We start from the raw sequence: 23,228 nt of genomic DNA, 5'->3' as shown, positions 1-23,228 counted from the left end.
GGGGGCCAGCGGGAGGTGGGGGGGGTGAAGGAAAATCATTGCCAGAAGGAGAAATTGCTGTTCGTGCCACCAGGCTGGAAGTGACCTAGACAGAACGTGAGATGTTGCTCCCCCCCCCCCCACCCCCGAGGGCGGCCTCATCGTGGCAAAAGACTGGCACGTTAGAACGGGGATGGGGATAGTAATTAAATTGGCTGGGCACCGGAAATTCTGCTTGACAAAGCGGGCCCCCCTCCCCCAATTCGGCCGGAAAGGTGACCTCAGCAGGTTCGCAGGTGAAGTACAATCAGAAGGCATTCGGAGAGAAAAGGGTTAAAGGGCTGGGGTGGGGGGTGGAGGGTGGGGGCTGCGTAAAGCCGCTGCTCTGACTGCCCCCTCTGCTCCCGGCAGTGTCCCGGTCAGAGCTCGGCACCGCTCAACCCCAGCCGCTGCCTGCTGGACTGGTGCAAGGACGTGACCAAGAGCTACCCCCGGCTGAAGATAACCAACTTCACCACTTCCTGGAGGAACGGCCTCGCCTTCTGTGCCACACTGCATCACTTCCACCCAGAACTCATGTGAGTGAAGCCACTGTGTCCGGGGCCCACCCCCACGCCCTCCTGCTCCCCCCCGGGGCCCCTTCCCACCCCCACGCCCTCCAGCTCCCCCCCGGGGACCCTTCCCACCCACCACGCCCTCCAGCTCCCCCCCGGGGACCCCCCCCAGGGCTCCTTCCCACCCCCACGCCCTCCAGCTCCCCCCCGGGGCCCCTTCCCCCCCCCAGGGCCCCTTCCCACCCCCCCCACACCCTCCAGCTCCCCCCTGGGGACCCTTCCCACGCCCTCCAGCTCCCCCCCGGGACCCTTCCCACCCACCACGCCCTCCAGCTCCCCCCCGGGGACCCTTCCCACCCACCACACCCTCCAGCTCCCCCCCGGGGACCCTTCCCACCCGCCCCTGCCCTCCAGCTCTCTTCACCACCCCCCCACCGGCCTCAGCTCCACCTGGGGCCCATCTCCCCACGACCTCCAGCTCCGGCCCCCGGCTCCACCCCGGGGCCCATCCCCCCCCCCGGCATCGGCTCCACCCCGGGGCCCATCCCCCCCCCTGGCATCGGCTCCACCCCGGGGCCCATCCCCCCCCCAGCATCGGCTCCACCCTGGGGCTTTCTCCCCACGGGCATCGGCTCCACCCCGGGGCCCATCCCCCCCCGGCATCGGCTCCACCCCGGGGCCCATCCCCCCCCGGCATCGGCTCCACCCCGGGGCCCATCCCCCCCCCCCCTGGCATCGGCTCCACCCCGGGGCCCATCCCCCCCCCCCGCATCGGCTCCACCCCGGGGCCCATCCCCCCCCCCGCCCCCGGCTCCACCCTGGGGCTTTCTCCCCACGGGCATCGGCTCCACCCTGGGGCTTTCTCCCCACGGGCATCGGCTCCACCCCGGGGCCCATCCCCTCCCCGCCCCCGGCTCCACCCTGGGGCTTTCTCCCCACGGGCATCGGCTCCACCCTGGGGCTTTCTCCCCACGGGCATCGGCTCCACCCCGGGGCCCATCCCCCCCCCTGGCATCGGCTCCACCCCGGGGCCCATCCCCCCCCCCCGCATCGGCTCCACCCCGGGGCCCATCCCCCCCCCCGCCCCCGGCTCCACCCTGGGGCTTTCTCCCCACGGGCATCGGCTCCACCCCGGGGCCCATCCCCTCCCCGCCCCCGGCTCCACCCTGGGGCTTTCTCCCCACGGGCATCGGCTCCACCCTGGGGCTTTCTCCCCACGGGCATCGGCTCCACCCCGGGGCCCATCCCCTCCCCGCCCCCGGCTCCACCCTGGGGCTTTCTCCCCACGGGCATCGGCTCCACCCTGGGGCTTTCTCCCCACGGGCATCGGCTCCACCCCGGGGCCCATCCCCCCCCCTGGCATCGGCTCCACCCCGGGGCCCATCCCCCCCCCGGCATCGGCTCCACCCTGGGGCTTTCTCCCCACGGGCATCGGCTCCACCCCGGGGCCCATCCCCCCCCCCGCCCCCGGCTCCACCCTGGGGCTTTCTCCCCACGGGCATCGGCTCCACCCCGGGGCCCATCCCCTCCCCGCCCCCGGCTCCACCCTGGGGCTTTCTCCCCACGGGCATCGGCTCCACCCTGGGGCTTTCTCCCCACGGGCATCGGCTCCACCCCGGGGCCCATCCCCTCCCCGCCCCCGGCTCCACCCTGGGGCTTTCTCCCCACGGGCATCGGCTCCACCCTGGGGCTTTCTCCCCACGGGCATCGGCTCCACCCCGGGGCCCATCCCCCCCCCTGGCATCGGCTCCACCCCGGGGCCCATCCCCCCCCCCGGCATCGGCTCCACCCTGGGGCTTTCTCCCCACGGGCATCGGCTCCACCCCGGGGCCCATCCCCCCCCCGCCCCCGGCTCCACCCCGGGGCTTTCTCCCCACGGGCATCGGCTCCACCCTGGGGCTTTCTCCCCACGGGCATCGGCTCCACCCCGGGGCCCATCCCCCCCCCGGCATCGGCTCCACCCTGGGGCTTTCTCCCCACGGGCATCGGCTCCACCCTGGGGCTTTCTCCCCACGGGCATCGGCTCCACCCCGGGGCCCATCCCCCCCCCGCCCCCGGCTCCACCCTGGGGCTTTCTCCCCACGGGCATCGGCTCCACCCCGGGGCTTTCTCCCCACGGGCATCGGCTCCACCTCGGGGCCCATCCCCCCCCCCGCATCGGCTCCACCCTGGGGCTTTCTCCCCACGGGCATCGGCTCCACCCCGGGGCCCATCCCCCCCCCCCCGGCATCGGCTCCACCCTGGGGCTTTCTCCCCACGGGCATCGGCTCCACCCTGGGGCTTTCTCCCCACGGGCATCGTCTCCACCTCGGGGCCCATCCCCCCCCCCGGCATCGGCTCCACCCTGGGGCTTTCTCCCCACGGGCATCGGCTCCACCCCGGGGCCCATCCCCCCCCCCCCCGGCATCGGCTCCACCCCGGGGCTTTCTCCCCCCCGGCATCGGCTCCACCCTGGGGCTTTCTCCCCACGGGCATCGGCTCCACCCCGGGGCCCATCCCCCCCCCCGGCATCGGCTCCACCCCGGGGCTTTCTCCCCCCCGGCATCGGCTCCACCCTGGGGCTTTCTCCCCACGGGCATCGGCTCCACCCTGGGGCTTTCTCCCCACGGGCAAGGTCTGTTCAAGGGGAGCCCTGAGGGGCTCCTGCAGGGTTCTGAGTTGGATGATCAGCCGTGATCGTACCGAATGGCGGTGCAGGCTCAAAGGGCCGAACGGCCTACTCCTGCACCTATTGTCTATGTTTCTATCTTGGCTCCACCCTGGGTCTTCCTTCTCGCTGCCCCATCAGCCAGGCTCTATCCTGGGCCCTCCCCCGCAATGGGGGAGCTCCACCCCGGGGATCCCTTCTGTCCCCTCCTGGTTCTACCCAGGGGCCAGCCGCACCCGAACCCACCCCTTTCCTGCTGTTCACACAGAGTGCAGATCCACCCTTGCTTGGCGCAGCGCTGCCCTGGGTCCCCTCCCTCCGACAGCCTCGGGTTCCCCAGTCAAACCCACAGGCCGAGATCTGCCCATTGCAATCGCCCCGGTCCCTCAATTTCCCTTGGGGGGGTGAGGTGCACCAGAGGCTGGTGAGCTGGGACCCTCCACTCTCTCACTCCCAACCATTTATCTCCCCCCCCTCTAGAGACTACAATTCACTGGATCCCCAAGACATCAAGGCCAACAACAGGAAGGTGAGGCGTGGAGGCGAGGCTCCTACCGTGGAGGTTTGGAAGGTGGGGGGTGGTGTTTGGTGGGGGGGGGGGGTGCAGGTTGAAGGTTAAGGCAGAGCTGGGTTCCCGAGTGAGCCCCTTTCCGGGAGTTTGAGGTGACCACCGACTGACCTTCTTCCCATCATGCACTTGCCCCCCCCACCTTCCTTTGTTCTCAGCGAATGGCTTGTGACTCCTGTCCGAGAGGGAGCCCTCTCGCAGGCCCTTCTGCCCATCGAGTCCGTGCTGACCATCAACCGCCTATTTCCACTGGTCTCCTTGCACTCACCTCACACACTCTTGGAGAGTACCACTCTGCACTCTATCTGGGTCGCCTCTAAACCGACGACGCGAGCACAGACTCCTCCAACTTTCCGGTGGAAGTGTCTCTCTCCCTCCCTCCCCCTTCCCATTCTTCAACTTTCCCCCCACTCTGGCCTCTTCTCCTCACCTGCCTATCACCTCCCCGCTTCCCTTTCTCCCACGGACCCCTCTCCTATCAGATTCATAGAAACATAGAAAAACCCTGTAGCATAACACAGGCCCTTCGGCCCACAAAGCTGTGCCGACCGTGTCCTTACCATAGAACTACCTAGGCTTTACGCACAGTCCTCTATTTTTCTGAGCTCCACGTATCCATCCAGGACCCTATCATTTCCGCCGCCACCTCTGGCAGCCCATTCCACGCACTCACCACTCTGCATTAAAAAAACTTACCCCTGACCTCTCCTCCGTACCCCTGTTCCGACTTCTTCAGCCGTTTACCACCTCCCGGCTTCTTAATTCATCCCCTTCTCTTCCCCCCACCCCATCTACCTGACGTCACCTACCATCTTCTAGTCGGTCCTCCTTTCCCTTCCCCCTTCTTACCCTGGCTTCTCCACCCCACCTCCCCTTCCAGCGCTGAAGAAGGGTCTTGGCCCGAAACGTCGACTGATTATTCCCCTCTGTAGATGCTAGCCGACCTGCTGGGTTCCTCCAGCATTTTCTGTGAGCGTTGGTCTGCATTTCCAGCATCTGTGATTAAGTCCCTCCTGATTAAGGCTCTTTTAAGCCAGGAGGCAACTGGTGAGGCTTTCCTGACCTTTTCCCACTTCCCTATAAGTACACCCAGTCTGAAAAGTCAGGAGACGGGACTGCGTCAGGCTTGGCTTCGCCTGCGCCCTGAAGGGTCACAGCAAGACCTTTTTTTCTTCCTCCCCAGTGTCACACACCATTCTCCCTTTGCAAGAGGCTGCCCCCCCCCGGATCGTGCTGATTGTCAACCTAAACAAACTATTTCATTTATGCATGAACAGCAAGATTAATTCTGTCTGGGAACGAGCAGCGCAATGTTTCGGCACATATGTGGTTAGTAAAATCGACAAAATAATCTCAGAATATGGAACAATTTGAAGGTCCCACAGGTTCACTTTATTATCAAAGTCTGTGTGCAGAGTACAACTCTGAGATTTGTCTTCTCCAGATAGTCACAAAATACAGAGGAACCACAGAAGTCGTTGAAAGATGTCAATCCCCCCCCCCAACCGCATGAAAAGAAAAATAATTGCAACCCCTCCCTCGCACAAAAGCTAACAGATCACCCACATGGAGAAACGTGAATGTCACACCCCCAGCCAGCCAATCGGCATCAAGAAAGAATGGCCGAGAACACGGAAAAAAAATGGAACAGAAAGAGGTCAATATGAACTACAGCCCAATCCATAAATCTCGGAATTTTGACAAAATCTCCCGGAGTGTCAGGAAGAGCAATCGCCCGAACCCAACGGCCCCTCGGAGGGCAGCAACTCGTTCATTACGTGCCCTGTCATACGACATCATCACGTGCCAAGCCCTATGACATCATCACTTTGCGCCGTGGACGATCGTGGTCTTCTCCACGATTGTTCTGGGCAAATTTTTCTACAGAAGAGGTTTGCCATCGCCCATTTCTGGGCGGTGACTTCACAATGTGGGCCCCCCCATCACAGATTGTCTGCCTAGCGTCAGTAATGTAGCCAGGACTTGTGATCTGCACCGGCTGCCCGTACGGCCGGTTCCCATGGCTTCACCTGACCCCGATCGGGAGGGAGGGGGGGGGTGCTAAGCAGGTGCTACTCCCTGTCTAAGGGTGACCTGCAGGCTAGCGGAGGGAAGGAGCGCCTCACACCTCCTTTGGTAGAGACGTATCTCCACCTCCCCCCCCCCCACCCAATGGAACAAGCAGCACAGTGATAGCAGCAACACGAGACATGGCTGACGCTGGAACGCAGAGCAGCAGCATTCTGCTGGAGGACTCAGTGGGTTAGGCAGCTCCTCGAGGGGGGTTGGGAAGGAATTTTTGACATTTCAGGTCAAAACCCTGTAGAGTTTCCCTTTCCCCCCCGACAGATGCTAGACTGGGTTCTTCCACAAGATCGCACCGTAGCAGGGCCATTCAGCCCAAGTCACTCATGCTGGATCGAAATTCTCACCTGAACTAGTCCCATTTGTACGCGTGGCCCATGTCCCTCAAAACCAGGGGTTCCTAACCTCTTTTTACACTGTGGACCCCTACCATTAACCAAGGGGCTGTGGACCCCAAATTGCCAACCCCCTGCTCCAAATTATTCCTATCCACGTTTACCTACCAGTTATTGATGGAGGGAGAGTGCTCCTTCTAGCCCAGCAATCCCCTAATGTAATCCTAGCCCGATCGCGGGACAATTTACAATGATCAATTAAACATCCTTGGACAGGGGGACCCAGTGGACACCCACGCGGGGTGAGAACGTACACAGGCAGCGGTGGGAATTGAACCTGGGTCCTCTGTACTGTAAAGCGTCGTGCTGACCACAATGCTACCACGCCACAGACCCTCCCACCTCCCCCACCGTCCAAGCGTCTTTCGAATGCTGTTAATATACCTGGCTCAATGACCTCCCCCGGGGCAGCTCGATCCATAATGACTGGCCTTTTTTTTTAAAATGTTGTCCTTCTAGTACCTATTACATTTCTTCCCTCTCCCATCCCCAGGGGTTAAAAAAAAAGACCCTATTCACACCCACTGTATGTACCCCTGAAGATTTTAGGCACCTCTACAAGATCACCTGTGCTCCAAGGAGTAAAATCCTTGCCTGTCTAACCTTTCCATACAACCCAGCCTCAAGTCCTGGCGACATCCTCATAATTCTCCCAGGCTTTCCTTCCAGCTTATCCGCATCTTTCCAATAGCAGGGTGACCGAAACAGGATATTCCAGATGCTGCCTCACCAGCAACTGCTACCGGAAACTCAATGCCCTGCCCGATGAAGCCCAACACCTCGACAGCCTCCTTCACTGCGCTGCCTACCCGCGACTTGTACTCCGAGGCCCCCCCCCCCGGTTCTATAGCACTCCCCAAGGACCAGACCGTTTCTCCGCCAGGGTCCTACCCTCCCGAGACACCGAGCCCCACGCTCGCCCGCGTTTAACTGCATTTGCCGCTGCTCAGCCCACTCCCCCAGTTGATCAAGGTGCCCGTGTATTAACCACCGTGACAGTCGTCGCTCAGCTCACCGTCACCTGCAAACCTACCGCGGCTTTATTTTTTTGGGAAGGGACGAGGGTGGTGGAGATCAGGGTGGATCTGAGGAAGGAGCGGTTTCAGAAAGAGTGGGTTCCAGAACGGGGCAGGGGGCAGGGGGCTGAGAGTCGGGGGTTTCACAGGGGAGAAGTAGATGGTGGGGTAGGTGCAGCGTCGACGGTGGGAGGGGATGGGATGGGATGGGGGTACCGCGGGTGACTGAGCCCTGCTCCCCTGCCCTCCCCAGGCCTTCGACGGCTTCGCCAGCCTGGGCATCTCGCGGCTGCTGGAGCCCGAGGACATGGTGCTGCTGGCCATCCCCGACAAGCTGATCGTGATGACCTACCTGTGCCAGATCCGGGCGCACTTCACGGGCCAGGAGCTGGACGTGGTGCACATCGAGGAGAACAGCAGCCACAGCACCTACAAGGTGGGGCGCTTCGACTCCGACTCGCACAGCTCCATCGACCCCGGCCAGTTCTACCAGGAGAGGAGGCCGCCGCCGCCGCCGCCGCCAGCGGCAGCCACGACCGCGGCGCCCCAGAGACCCGCCCGGCCCAAGAAGGAGGCGCAGCGGAGGAACAGCCAGGGCCCGGAGGGTGGGCAGGAGGCTGCCCCGACCCCGGACGTGCCGGTGCCGGTGCCCATGGCCCGGAGGAAGAGCCGGGGAGCCGAGGCCGAGCAGCAGGGGAAGCCCGTCGCCCCGGTGCCCGATGACAAGTCGGCGGGGACGGGGACGGGGACGCCCGGCGCGGCCACGAAACCCGAGGAGCACGGGGTTGCGCAATCCCCTGCACCGAAGGACCATGGGAAGCAGGTCGCAGCCGTTGCGGACTCCCCTGCAGTGAAGGCACATGGGAAGCAGGTCGCAGCTGTTGTGGACTCCCCTGCACCGAAGGACCATGGGAAGCAGGTCGCAGCCGTTGTGGACTCCCCTGCAGCGAAGGCACATGGGAAGCAGGTCGCAGCCGTTGTGGACTCCCCTGCAGCGAAGGCACATGGGAAGCAGGTCGCAGCTGTTGTGGACTCCCCTGCACCGAAGGACAATGGGAAGCAGGTCGCAAGTATGGACATTGCTCCTGCAGTGAAGGAACATGGGAAGCAGGTCGCAGCTGCTGCGGACTCCTCGGCAGCGAAGGCACATGGGAAGCAGGTCGCAGCTGTTGCGGACTCCCCTGCAGCGAAGGAACATGGGAAGCAGGTCGCAGCTGTTGCGGACTCCTCGGCAGCGAAGGACCATGGGAAGCAGGTAGCAAGTATTGACATATCTGCTGCAGTGAAGGACTGTGGGAAGCAGGTCGCAGCTGATGCGGACTCCCCTGCAGCGAAGGACCATGGGAAGCAGGTCGCAGCTGTTGTGGACTCCCCTGCACCAAAGAACAATGGGAAGCAGGTAGCAAGTATTGACATATCTGCTGCAGCGAAGGACCATGGGAAGCAGGTCGCAAGCATCGCCATCTCTCCTGCGGCGGCGGACCATTTGGAGCCGCTCGCGGCTGACAAGCAAGTCCTTGATTCCGTGCCACCGACCGCACCAGTAAGTAACGGGAAGCCGGAGGATGGGACCCCGGAGAGGAGGATCAGTGTGGAACTATCGGCCGCCGGGGCTGTTCCGGAGGAGCACGGGAAGCAGGTCGCATTGTGTGGGGCTGAACCTGATGGGAAAACCGTCGGCGAGCCCGGCAAGGCGGCGGCGGCGGCGGCGGCGGCCGCCGCCCCAGCCCCCGGGGAGCAGGCGTTCGCTGGGGCCGACGGGAAGAAGGTCACCGGGCAGCCTCCCGGCGTGGACGTGGAGGATGCCGGGAGGACGGTCGCCGCCGGGCCGACGCCGGCAGCTCCCGGGGCTCGATTGGAGACGGCGTCCGGCCGCCCGGAGAGGCCGCAGCGCTCGCTGTCGACGGAGAGCCGCTCTCCCGGGCGCTGCAGCCGCTCGGGCTTCTCGCACCTGAGGGACGCCGACCTGGTGAAGAAGAAGCGGGCGAGGAGGCGCAGCAGCTCGGTGGAGGATTCGGATGCTGCCCAGGGACTGGGGGCGGCCGCCAAGCCGGAGGTAACTCAAGTTCGCCCGCAATCTCTCTGCTTTGCGTTACAAACTTAACCTGGAGCGCAAGACGTGCGGCTAAACGACAGGGAGCGTGGCTGGACGCTCCTGCGACCCGCGTCTGGGTCGGTCCTGCCCTCGGCGGGTCGGGCAGCGTCCAGCCCAGCCCTGCCGAGCCGTCCCCTCCCGACTCCCCGCCGTAGCTGCTGCCCGACTCGCTGGATCGGTCTCCCGTCTCCGGGTCGATGCCAGCCTCCTGACCGATTGAACCCGCCGACCCTCGTTCCCCCTGTAGGGTGCTCGCACATCTGTTGCTGCCAGCTCGGGAAGAGCTTGCGGCGTGAGGATGGACTTCGGGACCCCGGGGGGGAGCTCAGGGCCCGGCCGGCCACGGCTGCCGTTCCCTTACCGATTGGTTAAAACGGGCGGTAACCGAATCCTGCGCGGCCAGCCATCCTAACTCCACTCCCATTCCTACATTGACATGTCTGCCGGTGCCCTCCTCTGCTGCCACGCCGGGGCCAGACACGGGTTGGATCGTATCCTGCCTTGCCAGCCTCCAAGCCGACGGCGTCGACACCGACTTCTCTCAAATTCTGGCAACCACTTCCCCTCTCTGGTCTCTTTACCCCTTCCCAATCCATTGTGTGACCTCCCCGTCATCTGCACCTCCCTCTCCATCTCCCCCCCCTCCCGGTTTCCCACTCCCCTGTTATTCCACCGTCCACTCTCCTCTCCGATCAGATTCCTCCTCCTCCACAAACGAGAGAATCTGCAGATGCCGGAAATCCAGAGCAGTGCGCGCAGAATGCCGGAGGAATTCGCAGGGGCCAGGCGGCGTCCATGGGGGGAAAAGTACAGTCGACATTTCAGGCCGAAACCCTTCGGCAGGACTGTACGGGGAAAAAAAAGCCTCCTCCTTCAGCCCTTGACCTCTATCTGCTTCTCACATCGTTCCCGTTCCTGCTTTTCCCTCTCACCTGAATTCGCCCATCACCTTCCAGCTTGTGCCTCTCCTCACCCCCACCTTCGCAGTTTGACTCTCTGCCCCATTCCTTTCCAGCCTTGCTGAAGGGTCTCGGGCCGAGATGCTGACCGTTTACTCCCCTCTGTGGATGCTGCCTGGGTCGCTGGCATTTTGCGTGTGTTACTCTGCGTTTCAGGGGTTCATTTTTATTGTTAGGAGTGTGCGTGTACAAAACAACTCTGATATTCGTCTTCTCCAGATAGCCATGAAATACCGAAAGACCATCGTAGTTGTTGACAGAAAACACACCAACTTCCCCCACCTCACACACACACACACACACACACACACACACACACACACACACACACACACACACACACACACAAAGAAACACCACTTGCAAACCCCAAAACCCACCCCCCCGGCAAAAAAAAAACCGCTCATTGGTGTCAAATTGACCACCCCCTCCAATAATACAGGGAAAAAAACAGCGATAGTAACAATTCCTGACCCCCTCATTCTCAGTAAAAACAGCAACTATAGCATCGAAGCCCCCACACGCTCGCGTGTGTATGCTCTCTCTCTCACTCTCTCTCTCTCTCTCTCTCACACACACACACACACACCCCTACCTACCTACCTAACAGGTTACCCACCCGCCAATCAGCCACAAGACAGAGGACATCGATAAAAACCGAAGGAGACCGATACCAAGTTCGGTAATCACATAAATCTCCGAACTGCGAAAACATAACTCCGCCAGCGCGCGACGACGGGCTCTGTGGCACCATTCGTGTTTAGGATCGGTAACGGGGTCGCCGGGCCCTGCTTCAGGTTTCCATGCTTCTCCGCGCTGGCGTCTCGGAGATGAAAGCGCTGTTTTTTCTGGAACACGGGCCACCTCCAAAAAGCGGGAGGATGGGCCAGAGTTGATGAACGGAGTGGGTTGGAACAAAAGCGTGAGATGGAAAGAATTATTCAGAATCTGAAGTGTGGGAACGTCCATCCCCTCCGTCTCGTTAATGACTTCCTGTGCTGTGCTAATATTGGACTCGGGTTCTGTGGGCAAGAGTCAAAGTACGTTTTTATCAAAGAATGTATACAACCGTGAGATTCGTTTCCTTACGGGCAGCCACAAAGCAAGGAACCCTAAAGAATCGAATTAAGAAACAAAAGACCAACACCCGATGCACAGAGACTGACAGAGGGGAAAAAAACATATCATGCCAACAACGGCAACGAGCTACAGCATTCCGAGCCGAATTGAGTCCTTGGATCCGGATGCCCGGAGTCGGATCCGAAGCCCCCGGTCGCCTCGGCGGGGCCAATTGCGGCTGCGAAGCACGGCGGCTGGGGCAGCCTGGCGGAGAGGGGAGCAGGCGAAATCGGTCTCGACTCTGGCACCCTGCCTCTCCAGTCTGCCCTGCACCAGCGTTTCGGTTGCCCGAGCAGCGGGTCGGGCCCGGAGCCTCAGCGACTTCCTCTCCGAATCGCTCGCTCCAAGTTGCCGATTCTGCAACAATAATAGATAGTCCGCGTGCTGGCTTCCACGTGGGTCAGGCTGTGTACACGTGAACTGTCATGGAAACAATGGGTGAGAGAGGGAGCATTCACATATAAAGTCCTTCCTGGGGCATCGTGATCCTATGGAAACACCCTGAGGTTACCATTGACAGGAAGCTGAACTGGTCTAACCATATAAACACTGTGGCTACTGGAGCAGGTCAAAGACTAGGAATCCCGTGTAACTCACCTGCTGACTCCCCAGAGCCCGTCCACCATCGACAAGGCTCAGGTCAGGAGTGTAATGGAATACTCGCCTGGGTGAGTGCAGCTCCATCAACGCTCGAGAAGCTCGACACCATCCAGTACAAGGATGTTAGGAGTGGCGAGGGTGGAGCGCCATGGGAGGGTGGCAGAGATGGGTGCCGGGGGGGCAGGGGTGCCGACACACCCAGCCCTGGGACGCCGGGCAAAGTCATTTGATTCTAGACAAGTGGTTTGTAGATCATTACAGAATGTCTCTCTGGTGTTTCCCTCTCCCTTCCCCTCTTCCCAACCGTGATTCCCCTCTCCCTTCCCATCTTCCTAACCATGATTCCCCTCTTCCCACTCTCAGTCCACAACAGAGACCCATATCAGAATCAGGCTTATCATCACTCACATATATCACGAAATGTTTTTTTTTGCAGCAGTAGCTGTGCAGAGCAATGCAAAATCTGTAAGAACCTTGGTGATATACATCTATTGCCCGTTGACGATTTTTGTCCTCCTCTCTCTGCAGCTGGATGTCAGCGAGGTACAGATCGAGATCTGCCCCGAGCCCGGTGCCAAGCTGGCATCGCCAGGGCAGGACAGGTACCAGCCGGGCACGGAGCAGCGCGGAGGTACGTCTGATGCGAAAGATCGGTCTCACTGGTCACGGGGGAATGCGCCATTAGCATCCGCGACCCTAGTGCGCTCCCAGCGCCAATGAAGCGAGCCCACGACCGGCTAACCCTCACGGTACACCTGCAGAAAGTATAAGAATATCTGTGCGTACGCAGACGACGGAGTGTGTGTTCGCAGGGGACATGAATCTGGAGGAGAGGGGCGGGTGAGCCCGGTGTTGGGGTGGTTCAGGGAGCTGCAGGCTGTGACGGGGGTGGTTCAGGGAGGTAATGACTTCCTCTCTCCCGGTGCAGAGTTGAAGAGGCAGAAGTCCGTGCAGGAGGAGCAGTCCGTTGGGAAGGAAAACGTTCCGGAGGTCAAGCCCGACGACGACACCCTGGTACGTGACATCACCACAGCTTCCACCCGACACTGAGTCAGTCCCACGTTGGTACTGGTGGGGACGGGTCTGTCACTGTGTGACACCGGGGTACGGTACCAGTGGGGACGGGTCTGTCCCTGTGTGACGCCGGGGTACGGTACCGGTGGGGACGGGTCTGTCACTGTGTGACGCCGGGGTACGGTACCGGTGGGGACGGGTCCGTCACTGTACGACGCCGGGATACGGTACCAGTGGGGACGGGTCTGTCACTGTGTGACGCCGGGGTACGGTACCGGTGGGGACGGGTCTGTCCCTGTGTGACGCCGTGGGGACGGGTCCGTCGCTGTACGACGCCAGGGTACGGTACCGGTGGGGACAGGTCTGTCCGAGTGACGCCGGGGTACGGTACCGGTGGGGACGGGTCCGTCACTGTACGACGCCGGGGTACGGTACCGGTGGGGACGGGTTTGTCACTGTACGACGCCGGGGTACGGTACCGGTGGGGACGGGTCTGTCACTGTGTGACGCCGGGGTACGGTACCGGTGGGGACGGGTCTGTCCCTGTGTGACGCCGTGGGGACGGGTCCGTCGCTGTACGACGCCAGGGTACGGTACCGGTGGGGACAGGTCTGTCCGAGTGACGCCGGGGTACGGTACCGGTGGGGACGGGTCCGTCACTGTACGACGCCGGGGTACGGTACCGGTGGGGACGGGTTTGTCACTGTACGACGCCGGGGTACGGTACCGGTGGGGACGGGTCTGTCACTGTGTGATGCCGGGGTACGGTACCGGTGGGGCTGGGTCCGTCGCTGTACGACGCCGGGGTACGGTACCGGTGGGGACGGGTCTGTCACTGTGTAACGCCGGGGTACAGTACCGGTGGGGATGGGTCTGTCACTGTGTAACGCTGGGGTACGGTACCGGTGGGGATGGGTCTGTCACTGGTGTGACACCGGGGTACGGTACCGGTGGGAACGGGTCCGTCACTGTATGACACCGGGGTACGGTACCGGTGGGGACGGGTCCGTCGCTGTACGACGCCAGGGTACGGTACCGGTGGGGACAGGTCCGTCGCTGTACAACACCGGGGTACGGTACCGGTGGGGACGGGTCTGTCACTGTACGACACCGGGATACGGTACCGGTGGGGACGGGTCTGTCCCTGTGTGACGCCGGGGTACGGTACCGGTGGGGACGGGTCTGTCACTGTGTGACGCCGGGGTACGGTACCGGTGGGGACGGGTCCGTCACTGTACGACGCCGGAATACGGTACCAGTGGGGACGGGTCTGTCACCGTGTGCGCCGGGGTACGGTACCGGTGGGGACGGGTCTGTCCCTGTGTGACGCCGTGGGGACGGGTCCGTCGCTGTACGACGCCAGGGTACGGTACCGGTGGGGACGGGTCTGTCCCTGAGTGACGCCGGGGTACGGTACCGGTGGGGACGGGTCCGTCACTGTACGACGCCGGGGTACGGTACCGGTGGGGACGGGTCTGTCACTGTACGACGCCGGGGTACGGTACCGGTGGGGACGGGTCTGTCACTGTGTGATGCCGGGGTACGGTACTGGTGGGGGTGGGTCCGTCGCTGTACGACGCCGGGGTACGGTACCGGTGGGGACGGGTCTGTCACTGTGTAACGCCGGGGTACAGTACCGGTGGGGACGGGTCCGTCGCTGTACAACACCGGGGTACGGTACCGGTGGGGACGGGTCTGTCACTGTGTAACGCCGGGGTACGGTACCGGTGGGGATGGGTCTGTCACTGGTGTGACACCGGGGTACGGTACCGGTGGGAACGGGTCCGTCACTGTATGACGCCGGGGTACGGTACCGGTGGGGATGGGTCTGTCACTGGTGTGACACCGGGGTACGGTACCGGTGGGGACGGGTCCGTCGCTGTACAACACCGGGGTACAGTACCGGTGGGGACGGGTCTGTCACTGTACGACACCGGGATACGGTACCGGTGGGGACGGGTCTGTCACTGTGTGACGCCGGGGTACGGTACCGGTGGGGACGGGTCTGTCGCTCTACGACGCCGGGGTACGGTACCGGTGGGGGCGGGTCCGTCGCTGTACAACACCGGGATAAGGTACCGGTGGGGACGGGTCTGTCACTGTGTGACGCCGTGGGGACGGGTCCGTCGCTGTACGACGCCGGGGTGCGGTACCGGTGGGGACGGGTCTGTCCCTGTGTGACGCCGGGGTACGGTACTGGTGGGGACGGGTCCGTCACTGTGTGACACCGGGGTACGGTACCGGTGGGGACGGGTCTGTCACTGTGTGACGCCGTGGGGACGGGTCCGTCGCTGTACGACGCGGGGTACGGTACCGGTGGGGACGGGTCTGTCACTGTGTAACACCGGGATACGGTACTGGTGGGGACGGGTCTGTCACTGTGTAACACCGAGGTACGGTACCGGTGGGGACGGGTCTGTCACTGTACGACACCGGGGTACGGTACCGGTGGGGACGGGTCTGGCCCTGTATAACACCGGGGTACGGGTCTGTCCCTGTATAACACCGGGGTACGGTACCGGTGGGGATGGGTCTGTCCCTGTATAACGCCGGGGTGCGGTACCAGTGGGGAGGGGTCCGTCACTGTACGACACCGAGGTACGGTACCGGTGGGGACGGGTCTGTCGCTGTACGACGCCGGGGTACGGTACCGGTGGGGATGGGTCTGGCCCTGTATAACACCGGGGTACGGGTCTGTCCCTGTATAACGCCGGGGTACGGTACCGGTGGGGATGGGTCTGTCGCTGTGTGACACCGGGGTACGGTACCGGTGGGGATGGGTCTGTCACTGTGTAATTCAGTCTCACGGAGACCTATCCTCGTCCCCAGCGGTTCCGAGACACCAGTCAGTACGTGCTGGGTGAGCTGACCGCCCTCGAGAGCGAGCAGAAGCAGATCGACTCCCGGGCTGCTGTCGTCGAGAAGCAGCTGCGGCACCTGATGGCGTCTGGTGAGTGAACCGTCGGACCGGGGGTCGGGGGGTCGCGGGAGATTACTCGTTGCACTGGCCCACCCCCCGACAGTCCCACCAGAACCCATCCTCTGCCTCCTACCCGTAGACTGGTGGGGGGGGGTTGATAATTTAGAGAAGCACGCCGTCAGGATGTGGAAAGAAACTGACCACTCAAGGGAAGCCATTGTAGTCATTAGCCGATCATGGTTCACGATTCAGTTTTATCTGTCACGTAGACATCAGACTGTACGGTGAAATGCGCTGTTTTAGCACAGCCGCGGAGGTGGCTCGCGCTGGCGAATTTGGTGGGGCTGTCACTGCGTTTGAGGCTGTCTGGGCCCAGACGTCCTCCTCACAAGACAATGCCCTCGTCCCTCGCGGTTCGTCGCTGCGGCCTCGGTAACGACGCTCTCTGACCTCAGGTACGAGCAGGATGGAAGAGGAACTGCTGATCCAGGAGTGGTTCGTCCTGGTCAACAAGAAGAACGCACTGATTCGGAGACAGGACCAACTGCAGCTGCTGTGAGTGCAATGAGTCCTCAAGCCGGCTTGCCAGCTCGGCTGGTACGAGGGGCCGTGGCGTCAGCCTGTTCTGCGCAGTGTTGCCAATCTGTGCCACCCGTCCCATCACATCACACACTCCCGGGGTCAGACACAGAGTGAAGCTCCCTCCACACCGTCCATAACACATTCCCGGGGTCAGACACAGAGTGAAGCTCCCTCCACACTGTCCCATCACACACTCCCGGGGTCAGATACAGAGTGAAGCTCCCTCCATACCGTCCCATCACACACTCCCGGGGTCAGGCACAGAGTGAAACTCCCTCCACACCGTCCCATCACACACTTCCGGAGTCAGACACAGAGTGAAGCTCCCTCCACAACGTCCCATCACACACTCCCGGGGTCAGACACAGAGTGAAGCTCCCTCCGCACCGTCCCATCACACACTCCCGGGGTCAGACACAGAGTGAAGCTCCCTCCACAACGTCCCATCACACACTCCCGGGGTCAGACACAGAGTGAAGCTCCCTCCACTCCGTCCCATCACACACTCCCGGGGTCAGACACAGAGTGAAGCTCCCTCCAAACCATCCTATCACCCACACCCGGGGTCAGACACAGAGTGAAGCTCCCTCCACACTGCCCCATCACACACTCCCGGGGTCAGACACAGAGTGAAGCTCCCTCCACACCGTCGAATCACACACTCCCGGGGTCAGGCACAGAGTGAAGCTCCCTCTACACCGTCCCATCACACACTCCCGGGGTCAGACACAGAGTGAAGCTCCCTCCAAACCATCCTATCACCCACACCCGGGGTCAGACACAGAGTGAAGCTCCCTCCACACTGCCCCATCACACACTCCCGGGGTCAGACACAGAGTGAAGCTCCCTCCACACCGTCGAATCACACACTCCCGGGGTCAGGCACAGAGTGAAGCTCCCTCTACACCGTCCCATCACACACTCCCGGGGTCCGACACAGAGTGAAGCTCCCTCCACACCGTCCCATCACGCACTCCCGGGGTCAGAAACAGAGTGAAGCTCCCTCCACACCGTCCCATCACACACTCTCGGCGTCAGACACAGAGTGAAGCTCCCTCCACACCGTCCCATCACACACTCCCGGGGTCAGACACGGAGTGAAGCTCCCTCCACACCGTCCCATCACACACTCCCGGGGTCAGACACAGAGTGAAGCTCCCTCCACTCCGTCCCATCACACACTCCCGGGGTCAGACACAGAGTGAAGCTCTCTCCACACCGTCCCATCACACACTGCCTCTTGTTTTGCAAGTTGAGGGTGCCACCATCGAGTTGAGGCCACGCAGGTTGTGTGGCGGGGATGTGTGGCAGTCCCCTGAGTGTCTCCGGTCTGACCTGGGCTCTCTCCGTCTCTGTGCAGAGAGGAGGAACAGGATCTGGAGCGGAGGTTCGAGTTGCTGAACAGGGAGCTTCGTGCCATGATGGCGATCGAAGGTAACTTGCGCGATTCCGCGTCCTCGAGGCTGAGACCCGAGTGAAGGGCGCAGCTGCCGAACCCTCGGTCGTGTTCGGCCGGGCGTGCTGATTGGTTGCTCCATCTTTGCATCCTGCTATACCTTGTGAAACCACGCTGGTTTCCATGTATGTTTAGCGAAGATACCCTCCGGTCCCGCCAAAATCATGAGATTGAGACGGCTCGATCCCACCCCAAACTGTGTGGATGCTGTGTAATTTGCTACCCTGTTACAAATTAGTGTCGCGAAATAACGGGCAGTGCACTGCGTGTGATTAAAGAAATTATATTTATGAATCTTAACTAAAGGGTTTGTAAAAACAACAAAAAGAAAAGGGCCCTTTCTAATTAACCAGTGAAATGTGCTCGTGTTGGAGCTTACCTTGAACCTGTCAGTCAGTCACGCTGGCTGGGTCAACGTGACAGTGCGCACCACCTTCCGAAAACGTCACTCGCCATCCATCTCGAACGACCGGGTCTCCCAGCGGGTTCTATCCTGCGACTGGTTCTCCCCGGCATCTTGTCTCTTCACGTCCCGCCTCGAGCCCGGCCTCGGTGCCCCTCGCCAGAGAAACCTCCCTCCAGCTGTCCCATCTGAATCGGATGGCACGCATTTCTCCTCGCCTCTAAATTTCATCAGTAACCCAAACAAGCTGAAAACAGAACAGTCTGCTCTTACAGAACTGCCAGAATGAGATACGTACAGCATAACTGTAAAAATACAAACCGGGGCACGACACTGGGGTTTATAGGAAGTGAGCAGGGAGGGGGGGGCTTCTTAACTTTGCGGCAGAGGAGGGAAAAGAAAAGCTGTGATTACTGTAAGTATTGTACATTAAAATATAGTGCAAAAACAGAAATAAAAAAGTCGTGAGGTAGTGTTCATGGGTTCAATGTCCATTCAGAAATCAGACGGCAGAGGGGAGGAAGCTGTTCCTGAATCGTTGAGTGTGTGTCTTCAGGCTCCTGTACCTCCTGTCTGACGGTAGCAGTGAGAAGAGGGCATGTCCTGGGTGGTGGGGGTCTTTAATAATGGACACTGCCTTTCTGAGACACCGCTGCTTCGACGTGAAGGGGGCTCGTGCCCCGTCATGGAGCTGACAAATTTTCCTCCTTCCACCTTCCAAATAACGTATGGGTTAGCCCGGCGGGCCGCGCCCCAGCCCAGCCGTTCAACGCGAGCCTGCAGCGCGGTAGCGTGGTGGTCGGCGCAGCGATTCACGGCGCAAGCGGCCCGGGTTCACTTCCCGCCGCTGCCCGTGAGCCGTTTCTGCATTCTCTCCTCCCCCCCCCCCTCCGTGACCGCTTGTGTTTCCCCCGGGGGCTCCCGTTTCCCCCCACAGTCCCAAAGACCGAACGCTTCGTTCCCCCCGCTCCCTCGCGCTCATCTTTTCCGGAACTGTTTCACGTTTTCTCGTCCTCCATCCCGTTCCCTGCACCCTCCCTCAGACTGGAAGAAGACCGATGCCCAGCAGCGGAGGGAGCACCTGTTACTCGAGGAGCTGGTCGCCCTGGTCAACCAGCGGGACTCCCTGGTCCGCGATCTGGACGCGAAGGAGAGATTGTAAGTGGGTCGGAATTCCTGCCTCCTGGGTTGTTTTGTTGTGCCTGAGGTCTGGGTGTTGATGTCGCAGAGAGAGGGCAGGGGAATGGGGTCGAGAGGGATCATAAATCAGCCACGATTGAAGGGAAGAGCGGACTTGATGGGCTGAATGGCCTCATTCTGCTGTGGTCACTGAGTTCCATTTGGTTTACTGTCACGACGGGAAATTTTTGTTTCGTATGCAGTGCATGCAGATAGTTTCAAACCGTAAGCAGAAAGGGGAAAGGAATGCAGAATAGAGTGTTACAGTTACGGAGAGAAGTGCAGGGCAGGCAGGCAGTAAGGAGCGAGGGTCACGACGAGTTAGATTGTGCGGGGAACAGTTCCTTTCCGTACGAGAGGTCTGGTCAAGGGTCTGACCGCAGCGGCGTTGAAGCTGCCCTTGAGCTGGGGGTGCGTTCCCAAGCTTTCGCCCGATGGGGCAGGTGGAGACGTGGGGAGGAGAGGGGAGAGTGCTGGGTCACGCCGGCCGCTTTCCCGGGACGGCAGAGAGGAGGCTGGCTCGCGCGGCGGGCTGGTCTGCGTCCACCGCTCGGAGCCGGTTCTGCTGCCGCCAGTGTGAAATTCGTCGGGCGTGACGCGGCTTCCTGCAGCCGGCTGGGAGTGCATCCGTACAAAATAAACTGGGGCTTGACGGGCGTGCCGGCTTTCGTTCGCCTTCTGAGCGCCAGTGCGAATCAAAAGTCCAACGTCGCCGTACACAACCCTGAGACTCGTTTTCAGGCGGGCGTACTCAATAAATCCATTATAGAATATTAGCTATGGCCGAATCAATGGAAGACTTGGGCGTTTAACCAGTGTAGAAAAGACAGCAAACTCAAGAAAAGTAATAATAATAGTCAAAGATCAATAAATATTGAGAGGAAGGGGAGGGGGTGGGGGAGATGTTGTAGACCGGTGGTGGTGGAGACAGGGTCTGTGATGTTGCAGGCTGAGGCGAGTTTGGTGATTTATTTCCTCTCTCTTTCTACCCCACCGCCAGCGCGGAGGAGGAGGACGCTCGGCTGGAGCGGGGGCTGGAGCACCAGCGGCGGCGGTCCAGCCGGCGGGAGAAATGCGTGGTGAACTGAACGGGGTTGGGGGGGGGGGGGCCTGCCCACGACCGGAGGGGAGACACTTGCCGTCGCTTCGCGTGGCTGAGGGGTGGCGCTGGGAGTACCCGTGTCTGTGGACGTCAACAAGGCCGCGGAAAGCATCGGTTCGCCTCTGCGTCTCTGTGCTGCGGACGACAGCCCCTCCTTGGGACTTCGAAGTGAATTTCATGGCTCCCATTAGCCCAGCCCTGAGGATAAGATGGTCGGGAGGTGGATGTTAACACAGGCAGTGTAGGGGGGTGATGACAGTGGGATCTGGGGCCGCACCAGACCTTCGCTCTCCCACAACCCACCCTGTCCCTCCCTGTCTCAGACCCTAGGATGCCAGGCAGCCGATAACCATAACCGTACTGCTCTCCGCCCGCCCACCCCCCCCCGACAAGCTCTGAAGCACCCTGGGGTGGGGTGGGCTTCTCCAGGGTGCTAGATCTACCTCAGTGCCTCCTACCTACTCGTCCCCCACTTCCGACGGACTCGGTGATCGAACGGTCTGTGGGGGGGGGGGGTGCGGGCGGACGGTCAAATCCGCAGATTAATCAGCCTCAGCGGCAGGGGTGGGGGGGGAGCTCGGTCACCGCTTACTCTGCGAGGGCCGAGCATCGGCCGTCAGCGAGCCTCCTGGGGGGGAGGAAGGGACAGACAACCAAGAGCTGGGGTTTAGGGGTTCGGGTGGGGAGCGGTGAGGACAGGGGAACCCGAGGGGGGAGGTACAAGTACAGAAGGAGCTGCCGGAGGAAGTGGTGGGTGCGGGTTCCATTTCAATGTTCGGGAAAGTTTGGATAGGTGTGGTCCGCCTGCAGGCGGAATAAGAGTCGAGCACCGACTCGATGGGCCGCAGAGTCTCGTTTCGTGCTCTGGTGCGTTTATAACTGTGGTGGAGGGAGCGTGCGGGGTCGGGACCCCGGGGCAGCCACACTCAGTGGGGGGGGGGTCTTGTGGGGGAGAGCACAAGCGATGGGTGCAGCCAGCCTGAAAGGTGGACGTGTGGGGAGCTTCTCCCCCCCCCCTCCCCCCCCGGCAGCTGTCCCTGACCTGCCCAGTGGGGTTAGGGGGCTTTGTTTATCAGCGGGGTGAATCCCCCACTGCCAGGTTTGGAACCCATGTGCTCTGCTGTAAATAACTCCCCTCCCCAAACGATCAAGGGACCTTGCCCTGGCAAGAGGCCGGCTGCCCCTACCTCGTCCTCGTCCTTCATATGTGTGGACCTACCCTCTGCCTTCCGCCCCCACCAGTCCCAATTCCGCCGGGCAGTTTGGCCCATCCCCTCGCCTCTCCCCTCTCCTCTTCCCCTCCCCTCCGCTCTCCAGGTGCACACGATCGATGGGTTGGTCGGCGGCTGTAAGCTGCACCACCCCCCCTCGCCCCAGCGTGTGGGTGGAGTGTGGACTCTGGGGGGTGCGGGGGAAGCCTGTGGGGAGAACGTATCAGGGTCTAATGACGATCGGCGTCCCGAAGGGCCTCGCTCCCTCCGTTCGACGCCCTCACTGATGAAGCTCCAGCTCTAGGACTGAGGGTGAAGGGTCCTTCTGGGGGTTCTGGAGAACACCAGCTCCCCAACCCCGTTGGCCAGTCCAGATTGCCAGCTGGCGTGTCGGGCAAATCCCCGCCTGTCCGCGCTTCCGAAGCAGCCCTCACGGGGGCGGGGGGGGTGGCAAAGGAGGGGATTTAAATTCTGCTCCTTTCCCCCTCCCGCCCTGGTATTCCGGGGTGCAAGCACTCCGACCGGACACGGGTGTGGACGCGTTCCCGCTGCCGTACGAGGCGTTTCCGGGATGGCGGACGGGAAGATCTCCCTCAGCCAAGTTGCTCGTCAGAAAGCGGACTTTGCTTGGAATCTGTTCCATGTTTTTTGTTGTTGTTGCACTATTTATGATCTGCTGTTTGGAATTAAAGCCATATAGAGAAAGCCTCTGCCTTCCGGGTCGTTCTTTGCCTGGGCCGTAACCGTAATAATCTCCGCCGGCCGGCTTTCACTGTCGGAGCTGAAGGTTCCTCAGAGGTGGAAGTGCTGTGGTTTTAACGGAAAAGCACTGCAAGCGAATAAAGGGAAGGGTTAGGGTGGGACCTGTTGGGTAACACAGCCGCCAGTAATGAACTGTAAATGTAAGCGATTCAGTCTGACGCATGGTTTTCTTTAACGGAAAACTGGCATCGAACCGATGAGAGAATCGCTGTGGCGTAGTGATCAGCGTTGTGCCTTTCCAGCGCCATTGAGCCGTGTAAAATTCCTGCCACTGTCGATAAGGGGTTTACACTTTCTCCACGTGACTGTGTGAGTTTCCTCCCGCAAGGGAGAGGCAGGCGGTCTAGTGTCGGGAACTGTATGGTCAAGCACTTGGGCGGAAGAAAGGAAAGGGTTGGCTATTTTCTAAATGGAGAGAAAATCCAACAAACAGGCGCAACGGGCCTTGGGAGTCCTTGTGCAGGATTCCCTGGAAGCTAATCTGCAGGCTGAGGCGGTGGTGAGGAACTCGACGGTCGCGGTCATCCCAAGAGGGCTAGAATACAAAAGCAAGGATGTAATGCTGAGACCTTACAAAGCCCT

General features: G+C 61.3%; 1 protein-coding gene across 2 annotated transcripts in view; it reads left to right on the top strand.

Annotated features, from left to right (window-relative positions):
- The window catches only part of LOC140189027 (EH domain-binding protein 1-like), a 121,201-nt gene extending 98,612 nt beyond the window's left edge, over positions 1 to 22,589 (top strand). Inside the window, exons 10-20 of one of the 2 annotated variants that reach the window (XM_072245702.1) lie at positions 391 to 557; positions 3,661 to 3,709; positions 7,498 to 8,595; positions 8,692 to 9,300; positions 12,546 to 12,648; positions 12,946 to 13,031; positions 15,861 to 15,981; positions 16,407 to 16,506; positions 17,894 to 17,967; positions 19,436 to 19,550; positions 20,572 to 22,589. In XM_072245702.1, the coding sequence (XP_072101803.1) occupies positions 391 to 557; positions 3,661 to 3,709; positions 7,498 to 8,595; positions 8,692 to 9,300; positions 12,546 to 12,648; positions 12,946 to 13,031; positions 15,861 to 15,981; positions 16,407 to 16,506; positions 17,894 to 17,967; positions 19,436 to 19,550; positions 20,572 to 20,659 (2,610 nt within the window). In that variant the 3' untranslated portion in view covers positions 20,660 to 22,589. Of the gene's footprint in view, positions 1 to 390; positions 558 to 3,660; positions 3,710 to 7,497; positions 9,301 to 12,545; positions 12,649 to 12,945; positions 13,032 to 15,860; positions 15,982 to 16,406; positions 16,507 to 17,893; positions 17,968 to 19,435; positions 19,551 to 20,571 lie in introns of both variants that reach the window. The other variant, XM_072245701.1, reaches the window with a different exon arrangement.
- Positions 22,590 to 23,228: the final 639 nt, after the last annotated feature.

The sequence above is a fragment of the Mobula birostris genome, chromosome 28 (genome assembly GCF_030028105.1).
Source record: "Mobula birostris isolate sMobBir1 chromosome 28, sMobBir1.hap1, whole genome shotgun sequence".
Lineage (NCBI taxonomy): Eukaryota > Metazoa > Chordata > Chondrichthyes > Myliobatiformes > Myliobatidae > Mobula > Mobula birostris.
This window is presented reverse-complemented; position numbering and strand designations above follow the sequence as displayed.